Here is a 16,955-nt window from a genome sequence, read left to right on the forward strand (position 1 = left end):
AACTAAAACAACTAACTGAAGCCCAAAACATAAATTGTTCCAAAGGAATCAATTACTCCCCAAGACATGTAGCAGCTGTCATTTCTGTTGTGGATAAACCATCCCAGATGCATAAGAAAGGTTTGTTATAAGGGCACTTAGGACTTTTCCTTAAAAAAAATTTTAAATTCTTTGTACCTCATCTCGAGAATTGTTTTCTTCACACTTATAGCTTTCTCCTTTTCTTCCTGGATGCGTCGCCGCCTGAGACAGTAATAGACCAATCCAAGCACAATGACCATGCCAAACAGACATCCCAGGATGGTCATGATGTAGTGGGTAGTTGTGGATGGATTGGTTCGGTGGTCCTTTGGTCCCACATCTCGTGTGGTGAAAGACAGACAGGTATGATTGTAGCGTTGAGATTTGCTTGCAGAAGCCACACAAAAAGTGTAGTTAGTGTGTGGTTTCAGCTTGTCCAAAGTTATTATCTCCTTCTTGTTTTTGAGGGGCATGATGTCTGCAACATAAGTGTGGTTGTACTGGGAGAGGATGTACATCTTACTGTATGGCCGAGGGATCTGCACCATTAGAGAAGCAGTGTAGAGGGAGACTGTTTGAAGATTCATGGAAATCTGATGATTATAGTTGGGGTCTGCAGTGGATGATATGGTTGGCTGGTGATACATGCCTTGATCTAGGTTGTCCAAAACCATACCTGAGCCATCTGGATCTGGCATCTGGGAGGTCATCCCTGAAATTATCACACCATCACGACAGACAGATAAAAGAATGTAACGAGCATTTCTTCCATGTCCAGACACTGGGCTCAAGAGTGGATAGCCAGTCATTTCTGAAGGGGTTTCACACTGTAGGCGGTCATAGGTGTGGGTGACATTATTAAACTCCTCCAGCCAGGTCAGAAAACTGTAGAGCTCACAGCCACAGTGGAACGGGTTTCCTGCAAGTTCACATACCATCAGTCTGCTCAGGACAGTGAAGGTAGACGGGTCAAGACGGGCCAACTTATTTGAAGATAAATCCAGGCTGCTGAGGTTGGGGCACTCCCAGAAGGCATTGGTGGCAATGACCTCAATGAGGTTGTGTTGCAAGAAGAGGCACTGCATTCGACCCAGACCTCTCAACATGCCCTCAGTCAGGTTGGTCAACTTGTTGTAGCCTAGCTGGAGCACCTAAGACAGAAATGGAAAATTGTCCCATGAAAATTTCAGTTGGATATGACACAAATAAACTTATTGTTAATGGTTTGGGGGGGGGGCTGTTTACTTTCTGTCCCAGTGGTTTCAGAATATAAACTTGGGTCATTGTATTGTACCAGTGTGCTAAAAATATTGTAGTACATTTTTGTGACTAAAATTTAGATATTAAATCATTTCAACAAACTCAATAAAGAATGCAGCACAGGGTAATTAAAATAGATAGTACATGGTTTGTGAGATAAATGGGATTTATATGAAAAAGGCCAGACAAATGTTTTAACCATATTTATATAAATGTATGAGCACAATTAATTTGTTTTGTGTGTGTGTGTGTGTGTTATGTGTTGTCTATGGATTTATTTCACAAGATATTTTTACATTATTATAGCAATTTAACTGTCAGGAAATAATTTATCTAGACAATGTGTGACATGGAGGGAAACATTGGAAAGTGGGATGAACCCATCTGAAGTCTCAAGAACTGTTAAGTTCCTTGTCGTTTCCCCCTACAATACAGGAAAAATTGATAGAAGAACTAAAACATTGAGTAAATACACAAACAAAACCTCCAAAACAGAGGCTTGTTCTTGGTTGCAGACCTGTAGGTTGGCCTGCCCAGCAAAGGCCCCATCCTCGATATAGCTGATCTCGTTCTTGGTTAGATTGAGGTCAGTGAGGTTTGTGAAACGGTACATGGAGATAAAGAGCACCGCCTTAAGTTTGTTCTCGTTCAGCCTCAGGTCATGAACCTAAGAGAGACAAGAGAGCAGATGACTTTCAGGTGATGCACTGCAGCCTCTGGCAGTCAAAGAGGAAGACCTAATCTCTTGGCCAAAAATAGCTGCCAAGAGCATATTGCACTTCCTAAATTAGACGTTTGCTGTCTAATGAGTAATTTCCCCAATTATACATTTGATCTAATTTTGCATTTAGTTAATCACAGCATGCTTGCAAGCAGCTGTACATTTATCCTGAGGTATCGAGCGGTGGCAAATGTTAAGACCAGGAGTGGAATGTGGATGCATAACATTACCACTGGGTAGCTTAATTATATATAATTATATCAAGCTTCCTTGTTTTAATCATTTACATTGCAAATTGCAGATGGTTATGTTAACTGAAATGCTTGGCACTTATAGTTTAAAAAGTCAATAATTAATTTGGAGGGTATAGTTCTGCCCCAAATTTGTTCTCGTCCAATACAGATGCTGTTTTATATACAGAGTTGACTGGGCCAGCAATTCATACTTAGGTAGCCACGAGTTCTCAAAACAATGCATCCCTTTTAAATCACTAACTTAACCGACCTAATCCAGTTATTTTAATTAATTGCTTTGATACTATCATCATAAAACAATCTAGCCATTATTGTTGTTTTTGTCTTCAGCCCAGAAACATAATCTTGTGATTTGATTAGGGCCTGGAGCACTACCCTCCTTCTCACCTATACAATGTGCAATGTACATTTTTAGTTTCTAAAAATAACATTACGCTTACTACTGTAATTGTCACAGTTACCAGTGCCACAAACATATAATCACAACCTTCTCAATGACACAATATATACCAGAAGCATTACACTGAGTCATGTTAAAATTCTCTTGCAATTTTGCAAAAGTCCCTGTCCCAATTACTGACAAGCTTTTTAGATGACACTGTCACAGCTCAGGATGCATGGAGGAATATGGTTTAATAAGAGTTGTCTGTGGTGGTATAAAAGGTCTACTCATAAATAAACTTCTACAGACCGTGCTGTTGATATGCTGGGGGATGGTCTCATATGGAGGCTGGTTCTGACTGCAGATAGCCAGCCAAACGTAGCCTTTATCCCCCTCTATCAGCCAGCAGTCCCCTTTCACCATAACAGGCAGGCGGAGGAGCAGCAGAGCAGGAAGCAGGAGGGAGAGACACAAGGAGGGAGACAGGGAGGACAAACAGAATCTGCTGGCCATGGTTTGGATTAGGAGCGTTTGAGGTTCCCTCAGTAGAAAGGAGCAAAAAGAAAGGAGCTGAAGGGATGAAGGTAAAGAGCAACAGTTCAGATTCAATGCTGGAAAGGCTGCAGGTGAGGAGCAAGCAGGCCAAATCTAAATAGAGAGAAAGGTGAACAGAAGGGCTTCGTCTCTGTAATTAGAACTGAGCTTGCAGCATGGCAGCCAGTCCTGTCCCCATTTTAAGTGTTCCACGTCGAATGATTTTGGAAACTGTCACCCCAGTAGCTACTCATGGCCCCCGACAATCAGACGTCTTGACAATACAGATGAGGAAGTGCTTCCTCTCAGAGAAAGGTAGAATACCTGTAGAACACAAACAGAGAAAGAGAGGAAGGGAGGTAGAATATTAACAATAATAGCTATAATGACAAAATGATTAAGAGTAGGCAGAAAATTGTAATACAGTTCACATATCCCCAGATGGTTCTGAATTAACAGAACGTCGGTCTCATTTCTAAAAGCACTGTAAAAAAAAAAAAAAAAATTAATTAAAAGGTATGACTCTAATACTCATGCTACCCAATCCCTTCAAGGTAATGCACCACAGTAATAAATCCATTAACTGCCATGACTATTTCATTAAGTCTTAATAAAGTCAAGAGAAATAAATTTTGACTTTTCAAATGAAACCAGACTTTTCACGCTCCTCGAATAAGAAGGAATTGCAGCTCTTCCATTCAGCCATTAGCATATGATGCACCAATAAAAATGCAAATCGTCAACAGCGTGAAAGCCATGGGGCTTCTCTCTGGTGTTTTTGTCAGTGTTTACAAGGTTTGCCAGCTTGCAGCTGCAGTTGTATTATTTCAACTTTGAGTTATATAATGAAACAATACAAATTTAATAGCTGCAGTTATATAGGGGTGGGAACGGAGAGATGGGCTAAATGGAAAACAGAGAAGGGCTGTTGTAATTTGCATGTTATAACAGGATACTAGGTGACATTTAGCTATTTACCTTTCTCAGGGGATTATCCATGGATTAGGCTCTAATCCAGCATAAAATATTATGTATCTCATCGCCGCAGCACCCACTCTTTTAATTTGTTTCCAAAGTTTTGATTTCCTCCCAAGGAAAAGTAATCTAGTCGAGACATGAATGACAGCGAATTCACAGTAACAACTGAGAAACAGACACTTCTTCGGTACTCTCTCTCTCTGTCTCTCCCTCTCACTCCAAATGAAGCTGCCTTTGTGCTTTTGTGGTTGTCTCAGGCAGACGAAGAGAATATAACCTGTTGGAAGAAATAAAGCAATGACATGGTGTAACCCAGGAGTAATGGGAGCCAGCTAAAGTGACCCACACCTAATAGGCAGTTCTCCTCCTCCTCCTCCTCCTCCTTTTCATCATCTGTCACTCTGTACATCTCAGTTAGCCTTCTAGTCATCTAATTTCTGTCTTGTCGCACCTCAAACAGCTCTCAGTCCTCTCCTCAAATTATTCCATGAAATTGATATGGACAATTCAATTCCTCCAACGCAGACTTTCACCTGGTTTTGACCCAGCATGGTCGCCATCCTTTTGGCATAAAATATGAAGCAAAGCCATTTACAACTTTACCACAGTGGAACAACAGTGTGCATAACCCCTTTTCAACAGCATAATTATGAAAGTCATTCATTAATCATTTGTTATGTTTTCAGCTTTAAAGCAGATCGAGTTCACTGATTTGCATGCTGCGCGTAGAGCATGCGTATGAATGGTTAGTTCATGGCATTCTATAAAGAAAAGAGGCAAGCAAACTGAATTATTTACCACACCACCATTTGGACATTGATCATAACGCAATGCTCGCACTGACACAGATTCTCATTCTGCTTCTTTCATCCTGTTTCTGATTTGCTTCTGTTCTCACTCTTTGAAGACACATCCAAGGCTGGTATCATGATGTAGTGCCACAATCTGCCATAATCTTGTTTTTTTTTATTAGGCTTTAAGGGAATGTACCAACAAAGTCACTAGGAAACCTTCTGCAATTTAAGAAGATTTCAGAAAGCGCAATAAATTACTGTGTCGTACTTGTGATTACCGTTAGGTTGTTTTTTGCCGGCGGGAGCTCATATTTACAGCATATCTGATACAAAATGACTGCCAGTCTGACACGGTATTTATTGTGCTCTAAAAACATGAAAGACAAGTCAGTCAAGACCCACTTGAAAGCTTGTTGTTTACTACAGAGTCCAGTCACAACAACTTAGATGCACACAGCATTTTTTTTTATTTATATTGCTGTAATGATCCTGACCAAACTATTCCATTCGATCTCATCATCTGGGTCAGTCTCCTGTCTCTCTCTTTCCCGTCTCTGTCTGTATCTGTAATTCTTTTTATCTAACTGCCTGCCTCCTTCTTTGTCCATCCTGTTCTCCTGCCTGCATTGTTCTAAGCCTCCTTATCTCCACTGCCTTTCAACTAGAAATACAAATGAATATGCTTCATTGCCAAAACACAACCTGACACCTTTTGTGCGCTATCACATCCCTTCCTCGCTTAAAAAAAATCTTATTCATGTCTTTATTTCTTTTTTTTAATTATTTTGACACAAAGCCAAAATAAGAGACAGTCTTGTTTTTCTCCTTCCCTTCTTCTTCAAACTGAGGTCTCTTTGTGTTTAATTACTGTCCCTGATAGCTGGGCTCTAATTAAAGCTTTGCTTGTGACAAACAGCACTAATAATGTCAGGTCACGAAGCAAAGGAAGACCACAAAGAGCTGAGGGTCTCTGAGAAAAACAAATGTGCTTTGGGTGTGGTATGACTTCACTAGAAAAATCACAGGATGGAGTGGGAGTTTATAAAAGGGATATTGAAAGTAATAACATGCATTTTGTGACCAAAAGCCTTTTCAGACATTCTATAAAGATACAGCAATTCAGTGTGCATGGGTAATGAAAGCTCTGACACTGAAAACTTGTCATTATTATCAGTTCATGATGGCCTGTGGTGGAATAGACACTTCAACTTGCACAAAAAGTATTGTGTCATCTTCAGAAAATAATATAAAAACCTCAAAGGCATTATTTGACTTTCTAGTGCTCACAAGGCAGTCAGTACAGAAACATCACTCCAGTGGACGGTTGGCAAAGTTACTTTTTCTTTTGCATAAAAGAGAATAAAGATGAAACCGCATTGGGTGAATATCCCTGAATTTTCAACACTGATGAATTGATATTCAACCAAACTTCACCGACATAGACAAGATAGTGCTCCTTTTATTGTTTTTTTTTTGTGTGTTTTTCTAACACTTGAGTTATCACAGGAAAATTTATCTGTGGACACTCTTTAAGAAGACATCTAAATCACAGCAGGGCTTTGACCTCAATGCAAACAAGCCCTTAAATGACATTGTTACATACTGATTCAAGGCAAACTACTTTTTACATCTCCTCCATCATACGTAAGCATGATAGTGCATAAATTTCCTTACCAGATTTCATAGCAATCTATCCAACATTTGCTGAGATATTTCACTTAAAATCAAATGAACCTCATGATGGCATTAGACGAAAGGTCAGCGGATCACTAAAGTCATTGGGGGCAGATTGTCTGTGAACCAAGAATGCTGGAAGGAAATGCTGGAAACAGATAAAACAGAGAATAGAGAAATATCAACAAATAAACAGGATCATTAAAGTCTGGTGAATGTGAATATCTGCATTTTGAAGCAGAATAGTGTACCGGTCAACATCTCTCGAGCCATACAGCTAAAAAAAATATTACTCTGCACACAACATTTAGGAAGATTATCGTGACAGTTTATTGATTGGTCATTGATCAATGAAAAGCACTAGATCACTGAATATGATACGGACCGGTCTTTCAAACTATAGACCATCGTTTTAAACTGAAAAGTCAGCCTTTAAACGCCCCTTAAGCAAGAACTGCCATAAATCTATAAAGTACAATTAATCTGCAAATAACTAAATACATAAATATCCTATAATCCTTAATTTTGTGCATTAAACATTGAACTAATTCAGCGCTCAATTTTTACAGATTATCAACTGTATTCTATTCAGAATGTGAAAACTTTGTAGAGATTTGTAGCTGCTCATTGTCACCTTCCTTTTCTCTGCATATTAACTGAGCTCCATCTATTCCTGTCATTCGTGACACAGCTATTGTGGGCCTGACTATGGGCACAATCTAACAGAAAACTTGAACGACATCATTAAGTTTCCAGTGGGGGGTTTTAAAGGAAGCAAATGCTCAGCATAACCAAAGTGAGGTAGAAAACCTGAACATGGCTATAAAATCACCTGTGAACACCAGGACTGCTTCGGTTCTGTGCCCATGAGCAGTGCCTGCCTGCTTTATTGCATCAGTGCTCCACATGGATAAATAATTGTAACGAGAATGGAAAAATCTGAGTGGGAGACCTTCCAAAGATGGACACAGGAGAATTGGTGACCAACGGAAATTCAGTCAAAACATAGTTACAGCAGTAATCAAGAAGTATAGAATGAGCCATGGAACCACTAATCAGAGCCACAGTTGACTTCCTCTAAAAAGGAAGCCATCGACAGGGAGCTACTGGCACAACGTAGATCTGAAAAACAGACGGACAAGTGTTTCAGACTATACTGTGGTTATCAGTGAAAATCAGAGTTTTTGTGGCAGCTCAGTCAGTGCAAAGAACATCATGTCAACCTCTGTTGATGGCATCCAAAGAGATAAAAGTTGCCTTTTCTTCGGCACCAATCAAACTTGCTAACGAACATGAAAAGAAACCTGATGAACATTTACAACATATTCTTTGTTGAGACCAACATGAATTTGTTTGGTTCAAATGGGATTTAGCATGTTCGCATGAACCTTGTCAGCACTATGACGGTGAATGCATAGTCCTATCAGAGAAGTACAGAGGTGGGAGCGTGATGATATGTGGCTGTAAGAGTGCAAAAGGTGATGCGAACATGACATTTACAGATGGCACCAAGAATGACTGGATATCCCATAATACTGGCAGAAGAGGGTATTCCAGCATAATAACAATCCAAAGACTGCTGCCAAAATCACACAAAAATTCTAACTCTCTTTAGGACCTGGACAAGTATGTTACTTGATTTGAATCCAATAGAAAACGTTTGGGGTAATCCGACTGTAGCCTTCAACCCAATTTCAGAGGTGATACAATTGTGAATCATCTGATATCTCAGTCATATTGTACAGGGTTGTACTCACTTTTGCAGCACACTGTATTTAGAAGTTATAGTCAGTATAAGCCTCAGGGGAAAGACAGTAAGTCAACACTGTCTTCACACGTTTGTCAGAGTGGTGCTCATTGAAATCCTGTCTCTGGCATGAACATGAGATGCAAGAGTTGACGAGAGGACAATAACAAGAAAGACAAGAGTAGCACAGTTACCCTGGAGACCAGGTCGTGAACTTTTTCACTAAAGTATGAAGACAGACAGGAGGAAGAAAACAGACAGTTTAGACAGAGGACATCATCACTGAACTTGACACCCATCAGATGTTTTTTTCCAGTTGCCCAGTGAACCAGTCACACATCAGCCAGTGATTCAGAAATCTAACAGACCTTAGCTGTTCATCCAGGATATCAGTCAGACAGTCGGAAAATCAGCCAGCTAGCCAGCCAGGTTCTTACTGCCACAGCCAGCTAAATCAATCCAGTCACCAGATCCGACAGTGATCCAATCAATTACCAAGCCAGTCAGCCAGTCAACCAGTCAGTCAACTAGTCAGTCTTTCCAGCCAGGTAATAAGTATGGGCAGTACCATGGAAGTAGAGCTAGGAATTATTCCCATTAGCACTATCTGTGAGTGCCAGGCTGCTTCAAAGCTGCTGCAACACTTCTTGAAATTCCTTTTTCTTACTTCTTTCTCCTCTCTTTTCCTTTCAACTCTCATGAAGCTGCTGCACAGTTCTTTCAAATCCTGGGCAAACAGTATATTCTCTCTCTGTCCAAGTCTACTTTGTTTTTCTCAAGTGAATTTATTTCCAATTTCATTTCCTCTCTGTCAGTTCCTAGCTTTTACTTTTTTTGGTGCTACAGCTTTCTTATTTTCCCCGGTGTCATTATTTACTTCTATTCCAGTCTACATCTTCCCCTTTTTCTAGATATTTTAGGCAGATAAACTTGTGTATGTCATGGAGCATCAGTGGTCATCAGTTATTGGTCACAAATACTGCGTGACAACATAGTTTGCTTTTTTTTTTCTGAAACAGATTCTTTAACAATATTTGAAGCTAAAAGTTATAGATTTTTTAGTAGTGGTCTCCACCCAAAATATGCTAAAATTGCAGTAGTGTGTTTGTTTGGAAGTAATGTGTATGTGAGGAACATACAGTAAAACCCACAGTGCATGTCTGGGAAAGAGTCCTCCAGCAGACTCTGAGTGGTCTAGAAAGTAGAAAGTAGTGTAATAGCAGCAACTATGCGTCCGTGGTGTATACAACGTCCACAAGGAATTATATTCCTGTTTACCTTTTCAATCCTCTTCCTCCAGGAAAGAACCCCTCCTTCTCAGCTCAACCTATCCTTTTTCTTTTACTCTCGTCCTTCCCTGTACATCGAAATCTTTCCACTTTTGTTTGGAGGGTATGTAACATCTGTTGCTGTCCACCAAACACGCTCCCACAGGGAGAGCAGACCAGAAAGGACGTTTTCAGCTGCTGAGTGTTTTCAGCCTCTCGCTATGTTTCGTGAAAGCTGGCTGGATTTTGCCAATAAACTGTAAAAGAGGAGCATCATGGGACTGCATTGCAGGCTGCTTGATAGAGAGGCAGGGAAGTTGCACAGTGCAACAGTGACCAGCTATAATACTGATGAACATGATTTTCACAACAAAAATGTGTTTTTTAAGAGCTCTGCCAGTGAAAACCAAATTTGTTTGTTTTTTTATAATGTTGGCATGTCCATACAATGTTTTTTTTTGTGTGTATGTTGGTAGTGAAATAAACAATCAGCACCATAGCTGAGTCTTTCAGTTTGACTTTCATGCATAACAAACCTAAAGAATCAATCCTGTCTTTCTGTATCATTATTACTTTTTAAAATCAGTTTCTAGTTTGAATGCAGTCTTTGAGTCTTTTAACTGGAGTGGTGTGCTTGACTTGTAGTAATTGGTGAAGGGATGGGTGGAGACAGAGGTGAGAACTTTCTAAATCTGCACATTTGAAAGGAAGCAATAGTACATAGTGACATCTAAGCTATTTTGTTGTGGGAAACTATTCTTTTTATGGAAATGGCTTCTGAATTACTTACCTCGATGCACAAAGCTGAGATTTTAGGGATTAAATTAAAAACGAGGGAAGGTGTTTCACCAGCACAGGAGATTTACATTTTTGTTTCCTGTCTTAAAACAACTCTCTCAAGTCTTATGACACCATATCCCATTTTGAAACTTTGTGTAGTTCAGTTCACCCAATCTGGAAAACACATTTTCTTCAATAATAATAATATTAATGGATTAGATTTATATAGCACTTTTCAAGGCACTCAAAGCGCTTCACAATGAATCCATTATTAATTTGTCGTAGTTTCTCTTAGACCTCAGAGATGTGCAGATGTTGAAGAAAACATCCGTTGACACTGTTGCTTAATATAATATAATTTATTACATAAATAAGACAGCATCTGAACAGGCACCATGGTCTGCCTGTGGAGAGTTTCCCCTGCCAATACGAATCTCCCATTTGAACAAAGAAATCAGGTTGCTTTTATACCCTCTGGTAAAGGGTAGAATTACAACATCTAGTTAATATTTGAAGACCCTTACTCAAAAACAATACCCCCTCAGACGGAGCCCCTCAACTCTCCATGTCCCTAAGGGCCACAAGTCAGCTCTGGCTTGACAGTGGACCACAAAGTCAACACAGCACAGAGTTTCTTGAGCAGAAAAACACATACCAATGAAATTCGTAACACCTGTAAGTCAGGTCCCATTTTGTGGTAAACAACTCCTATCAGAACCCATATCAGATCAGATACTTCACATTCACTCACACATTCTCACTCTGGCGGTGGTAAACTACATTTGTAGTCACAGCTGCCCTGGGGCAGACTGACGGAAGCGTGGCTGACAATCTGCGCCTACGGCCCCTCCGACCACCACCAACATTCACATGCATTCATACTCCAGTGTGAGTAGCAGCACTGGAGGCCAGGTGGGTAAAGTGTCTTGCCCAAGGACACAACAGCACATGACTAGGACAGAGTGGGAATCGAAACGCCGACCTTTCGATCATTGGACGACCCGCTCTACCACCTGAGCCACAGCCGCCCAAGTATTCACCACGTATTTTGATTTGTATTTGCTGAGGTCTAAAACTGTAAATTCTGTTTCCAGCCCAAAATCATAGAAGTGAATGAAACAGCAGGCAACCGTGTGCAATTTGCATGGGGAGTAGTTTCTGCTTAAAGAGTAATCTCATTGAACTTACCCTTTAAGTCCTTGGGTGGACTATTAAACATCTCCAAGTAATTGACTTACCTACTCAAACTTAATCTGCCATATTTACCTGAACTCCAGTCAGTGATTTCCTGAATTTCCTACAACTTTCATCAGTGCCTAGAGACCAGTAATGAATGTTTAGCATTTGGTTATATTACATTTGAGAAGGCAAGAGATCTCAGCAGAGATAAGAGCTCTTTGCACCAGTGCTGAGCTGCAGTTTTTAAAGCTGCTTCTTCACTCTTAATCTGAAACCTGGATGTTGTTTGTACTCAATAGTTGATTACCATGGACACAGTGATAGTCCATTCCAGTCTGATGCATCTCCAGATGAGGCTCAGACATGCTTATTTGTGTTCTGATAAACTTAACCTGAGGCCATTTTTCTCATTAATTGTATGACTCAGAGAGAATTTTGCAGACGGCATATTTCTTTGTATTGTACAATGTGTCTGAGGACCAACTGCATTTCAAACCTTAATGGTGACGATGATTTTGCAAAGGCATACTTTCTTGCCCAGTTGTTATTGTTTTAAGGGACTGTTTGGCATTGCTACCACCTTCTTTCCAGTCACTTACTGTGTGTACATCACATAAGTTGTGGAAGACCACGACCAGTGATTCATCAGGGTCCAATGTGTACTCAAGAATTTATGACTGTCACCTAATCTGACACAGTGACCTTCTCCAAAGATAAAAAAATATCCTAGTGTGATACTTGTATATATTTTGAGATATCACGCTCTGATTTTAGTCTCAAACCCATGTAGTGCAGACAATTTGTTTATGGCAACTGCATTGAAAACGCTGTGTAAATGTTACAATTTAAAAGCAAACGTCCTGGTTTCTTGGGCTTCATTCTGAACAGTTTTCATAGAGACTAATTTGAGACCTTTCTTCTGATTTGTACAAATTGTGAGATCTGCCCAACAAGCATGCACATGTTTACAAAAGTATACAAATAATCCTTCAGTTTGACATGAAAGGTATGAAAACCAAATGTACAGTTGAAACAGCTCTCATTATGGCAGGTTTCTGTGTTTGGTTGTACAATATGTGCCCTTGTGCAGCATTTGCCAGTCTGCTATACCTCTGTGTCTTAATTATTTTAAAACCTGCACAGAAGCTCTCCCCTTCAGCTCGACTCAGCAGGTATGTTGAAGTAACAGGACACTCTGGGAGCAGCAAGCGCTTCCTTGCTCGGGAGGGAGACAGCGAAAGGAAGAAGTTAGTGGAATATAGAAGGAAAGAGAGGGCATAGCAAATGAGCAGGAGGAACAGAAGAGGCATTGCAGCATGGATGAATTCCTCAGTTTTAATTCCTCTTCTCTATCATTCCAACAGGTTAACCCGCTGTGCTTTGAATCTCTTTTTCAAGGTTGACCTTTACATGGAAATGAGCGATGAGGATGGAAAGGGGGCAGCACAATGAAGGGGACATGAAGACAGCGGCTTTTAATCTTTATTAAACTTGGCAAATTGAGAGAAACCACATAATGAAACCTGTTCAATCCAAGGAAGGAAGATAAGGAGAGTTCTTGGGAAGCAGGTGTGTCTCTGTTAAAATCACTCACTAGAATGTGATGAATTGCGACTTTCCTCTGCATTTTTCCAGCAGTACCAGAAGGAGGAATGGCTGCACATATGCACACATTCACACATGGAAGTTGCCTAGTTTAAAAGCCATTTTCTTCTTTGTTGGCAGGAAGCTCAGGTGCCAGTGCCTGGCTCAGGATCTGCTTATTTGTGAGTGTATTGAAATGTTGCACAGTTTGGTTTAAGATATGCTGAAAATTGGCAATTGTTATTTTTCGTTTCTGCCAATTTCAAGGCCCGGTTCACCCAATTCAGAAACACCAATTACTACCGTCAGAGCAGTGCTACAAGAGACTCTCCTCACTAGAAAAATTACTCCTCTAGTATTTAGTTTAAGTTAATAAAACTACTTAGATTCTTCTTGAAAGGTGACAATTGGAAGATGCGTGAATAAAGATCATCTTCTTATACAAGCGATGGTGGCGTCTGAGTTGTGTATGGTGTCATGATTAAACACAAAAACTAATGGTTCTTCTTTGGGAATAACATCTTTCAAAAAAAAAACAACAACAACAAAAAACTGCCTCTGTCATTTACGTAAATATTCAAAAAATATTCATGTTGACATTCAAGTCATAAAACCCTGTGGCAGCTGTGGGAAATATGACCCGTGCCCCATCAGGATGAAAGGAGGAAGTCTGTTATGGTGCCACAAGGTGCTGGAGGCTGGACGGGTGACTAAAATATCTGTAGTGAGAGAGGAGCCACTGTTACCTTCAAACTCACTACCGACAGGTAATGTTGGTTTCTGGAAGCCGTCCAAACAGTCTGTCCCTTTCCTTAATGTAATAAAACCTGAACTACAGTGGTACATCTTTGCACTTTTAAACTTTATTTTTATTTTTATTTTTTCTGTTAAAAATTTTGCCACCCTTGTATATATTGTAAATAAAACTGCTGTAACAATGTAAATTTCCCCTGGAGTGGGGAGAAATAAAGAACTTTATCTTTATCTTTATCTTATCTATCAGATAAGAAAATGTTTATTTGCTATTTTTGGCAAAAGTGAATGTTTTCGTTGGAAAATTCTTGCAGTTATATTTCTTTAAAATCACTCCTTTACCTTCAAATATCTTGACCCCCTAACTCTAAAGAGAAAGGCCATACAAGTCTTATAGGTTTGTATGCATAAGACTTAACAAATGACCTAATTTATCCATTTAGGTATTAATCTGCTGTCTAGTGATGCAGTTAGATGTGGAAGTATCTGTGGCAAACTGCTTTCTGAGGTATTTCAGGAGAGAAAGAAAAGACTAAATATTCAAGTCAGTCTCCAAGGTCTGCTCCATTGTCATCTGACTGCCTGCTGTGTAAGTACAGTATTCTGTCAATTGTACACCATCACCTGTCAACAAAAACATCACTCTTACAGTAAATGAGCAGCTTGCACTGTAGAACTGAGCATTCTTTACAGACTGTTGTAAATCAAGTCGTCCGGGGACAGAAGAACTGAAGAGATCGCTTCAGTCTGCCACACAACCACAGATCACAGTCACACTCATCAGGAAAAAGTGTGAGCACACAGTCAAATCAGGAGGTGACTTCAGAGCTACATACACGGCTCTAAAGCTAGATGTACATCTCCACTTCTTCATACTCCCAAGCACAGAAAGAGGGACATGTAGATATAGCAGGAGACACGAGTAGACACAGACACGATGGGGTGCATGTTGAGAGTCATCAGTCACTGTAATTGCATTTAAACAGACTGAGGTGTTCTGTCTTGTCCTGCTAAATGTACAACACTGACAAATGGAAATGCATCTTTCTTTCCAAGACTACATCGTTCTGAGAGGACAAGGCAGGGGAAGGTGTTATAGAGAGGAAGCTTAAGTATTAGGTGTAAACTTTTCCTTCGAGGTTGGACGAAGAACGTCCTTGAGGTCTCTTGTGAATACATACATACAAAATTATCTTTAGCATATTAGATTCCACCTAAACCTTTGATCAAACTAGTAAACTGTGGGTGTTAGAAGGAGAAGTTCAGAAGGTCACAGTGAAGAATATGATCTCCTCTTCCCCAGAGCTGTGGTGATCCTCAGAATTAAATCCTGTTGTCTCCAAGAGGGCCAGAAGTGGTCACTCTACATTACACATCTGATATGCAGAGATTTTGACATGCTGAACCAACCAAAAGAGATAGAAAACTTGTGCCTCGTGTAAGCGTACTCGCCAAGTTGTTTGTAAGACCATCTTTTGTGAAACAGGATGCTGGCACCGTTTGAAATCTATGTGTAAGCAGCACTCATAAGTGGGCTCTGTAACAAATCCCTTGTTTACAGGTTGTGTTGTGCGTTGGCTCGTTTGCTACCTTCTGCGAACTGCTGTTACACATTTGTTTACAGATTCACTGTTATGTTTTACAATCTGTGATTCTAGTCCAATTTAGTTTTTTTTTCCAATTCACAAATGTGGAACATGCAGATAAAAACTCTCTATTAGATTCTCATTTAAAACTTGTCTTTTGAATCTGTACAGTTATTTTAATTTTAGTTTTTAGTTTGTCTGGTGATAATTTTGCTTTCAACCATAAATGTAATTTTCTTTAACTTGACCTAAAATCTTGCTGCCAGAACATAACCAAAATTTAACTGCAGAATGTTAGATTAGTCAAGATGGAAGTCAAAAAGCACTTTTCCGTTGCCTCTCTACGGCTTTAATGTTTAATGTTCACAGAAAACACCACGGACCCTGTTTTGACCTGCATTACATAGCGGTTCTACGTTTCCCTGTCATGTTGACCTTGAGTAACGTACCAGCTGTCCTGATGGATGTAGGAATGCTCTTAAACGCTTCTAACCAAAAAAATATTAAGTGACATTTTGTTGAATAGGAGTCAAATGGAGTCAAAAGGAGATCAGTTTAACCTGCTTAGAAATTTAAGAGGAAGCAATGAGGACAGAAAAAGATGGAAAAATAAGACATAAAAGTAGTGCAAACATGAAAATACTGATCCTTTGATTTTATGTGATTCAACAGCTTGGTGAAACGGTTCGTGTGCATGCATTGTGCACTTGTGAGAGAGAGATAAGCAGACACAGGTTAAAAGAGACAAATCGAGTTGTGCACTGTGGAAGGAGAAACCCAACATGACGTACGCACACTCAAAAAAAAGAGTAAAAACTTTCAAGACAAAATCAGCCTGGAGAGAGCAAAGTGCGTCAGGCAGAAGCTGTGCTGTGAGCTCTGGTGTTTCTAGGAGTGTGTTTGCTGTATCGAGGACGCTGGCAGCTTCTACTAAGATGCAGTTTTCCATCAGATTCCCATCTGCAACAGCACAAACAGAATTCTTGATGCTGGACTGTCTGATTCAGTTTCTGGAATTCTGACTGAAGACCTCCATCAGTATTTGGGTTTAAATGAAACAGTTTTGCATATAGGGAACATCTTTATTGTTAAATGTGTGTCTGGTGTTTGGAGGCGACTCTCTATCAGCACCCAAATACTCATCGGTTTTCAGGGCGTCTTTGAAAGACAAATTTTAGTTTCCTATTCACAGTTGGACAGTTCTCAAATGCACAATAAGGACTTTTTTTTTGCATCGCCTGTTTTACAATAAAAATGTTTCGTGGTGTTGCTAGTGTGTTGACAAAGAAAGAACCAGGCCATGGTCTTTGCTGCATTAGGGGTCTTCTTGCTGACGCACTGCTTTTAAATAGTATGTGTCTCATTTAGTTTTATTTAGGACAGAGTCTGGAAAAATGCCCTTGCTGTTTTTCTCATCAGCAACATCTGAATGCCTATTCT

General features: G+C 39.9%; 1 protein-coding gene across 3 annotated transcripts in view; it reads right to left on the minus strand.

Moving 5' to 3' along the window:
• elfn2a (extracellular leucine-rich repeat and fibronectin type III domain containing 2a) overlaps positions 1-16,955 on the minus strand; it is a 290,230-nt gene that overhangs the window by 24,336 nt on the left and 248,939 nt on the right. For all 3 annotated transcript variants that reach the window (XM_055010276.1, XM_055010277.1, XM_055010278.1), the window contains 3 exons: positions 2,948-3,496; positions 1,799-1,948; positions 178-1,172 (listed from right to left, as the gene is read on the minus strand). In XM_055010276.1, the coding sequence (XP_054866251.1) occupies positions 178-1,172; positions 1,799-1,948; positions 2,948-3,151 (1,349 nt within the window). In that variant the 5' untranslated portion in view covers positions 3,152-3,496. The remainder of the gene's footprint in view (positions 1-177; positions 1,173-1,798; positions 1,949-2,947; positions 3,497-16,955) is intronic.

Source organism: Amphiprion ocellaris, chromosome 4 (genome assembly GCF_022539595.1).
Source record: "Amphiprion ocellaris isolate individual 3 ecotype Okinawa chromosome 4, ASM2253959v1, whole genome shotgun sequence".
Taxonomy (NCBI): Eukaryota; Metazoa; Chordata; class Actinopteri; family Pomacentridae; genus Amphiprion; species Amphiprion ocellaris.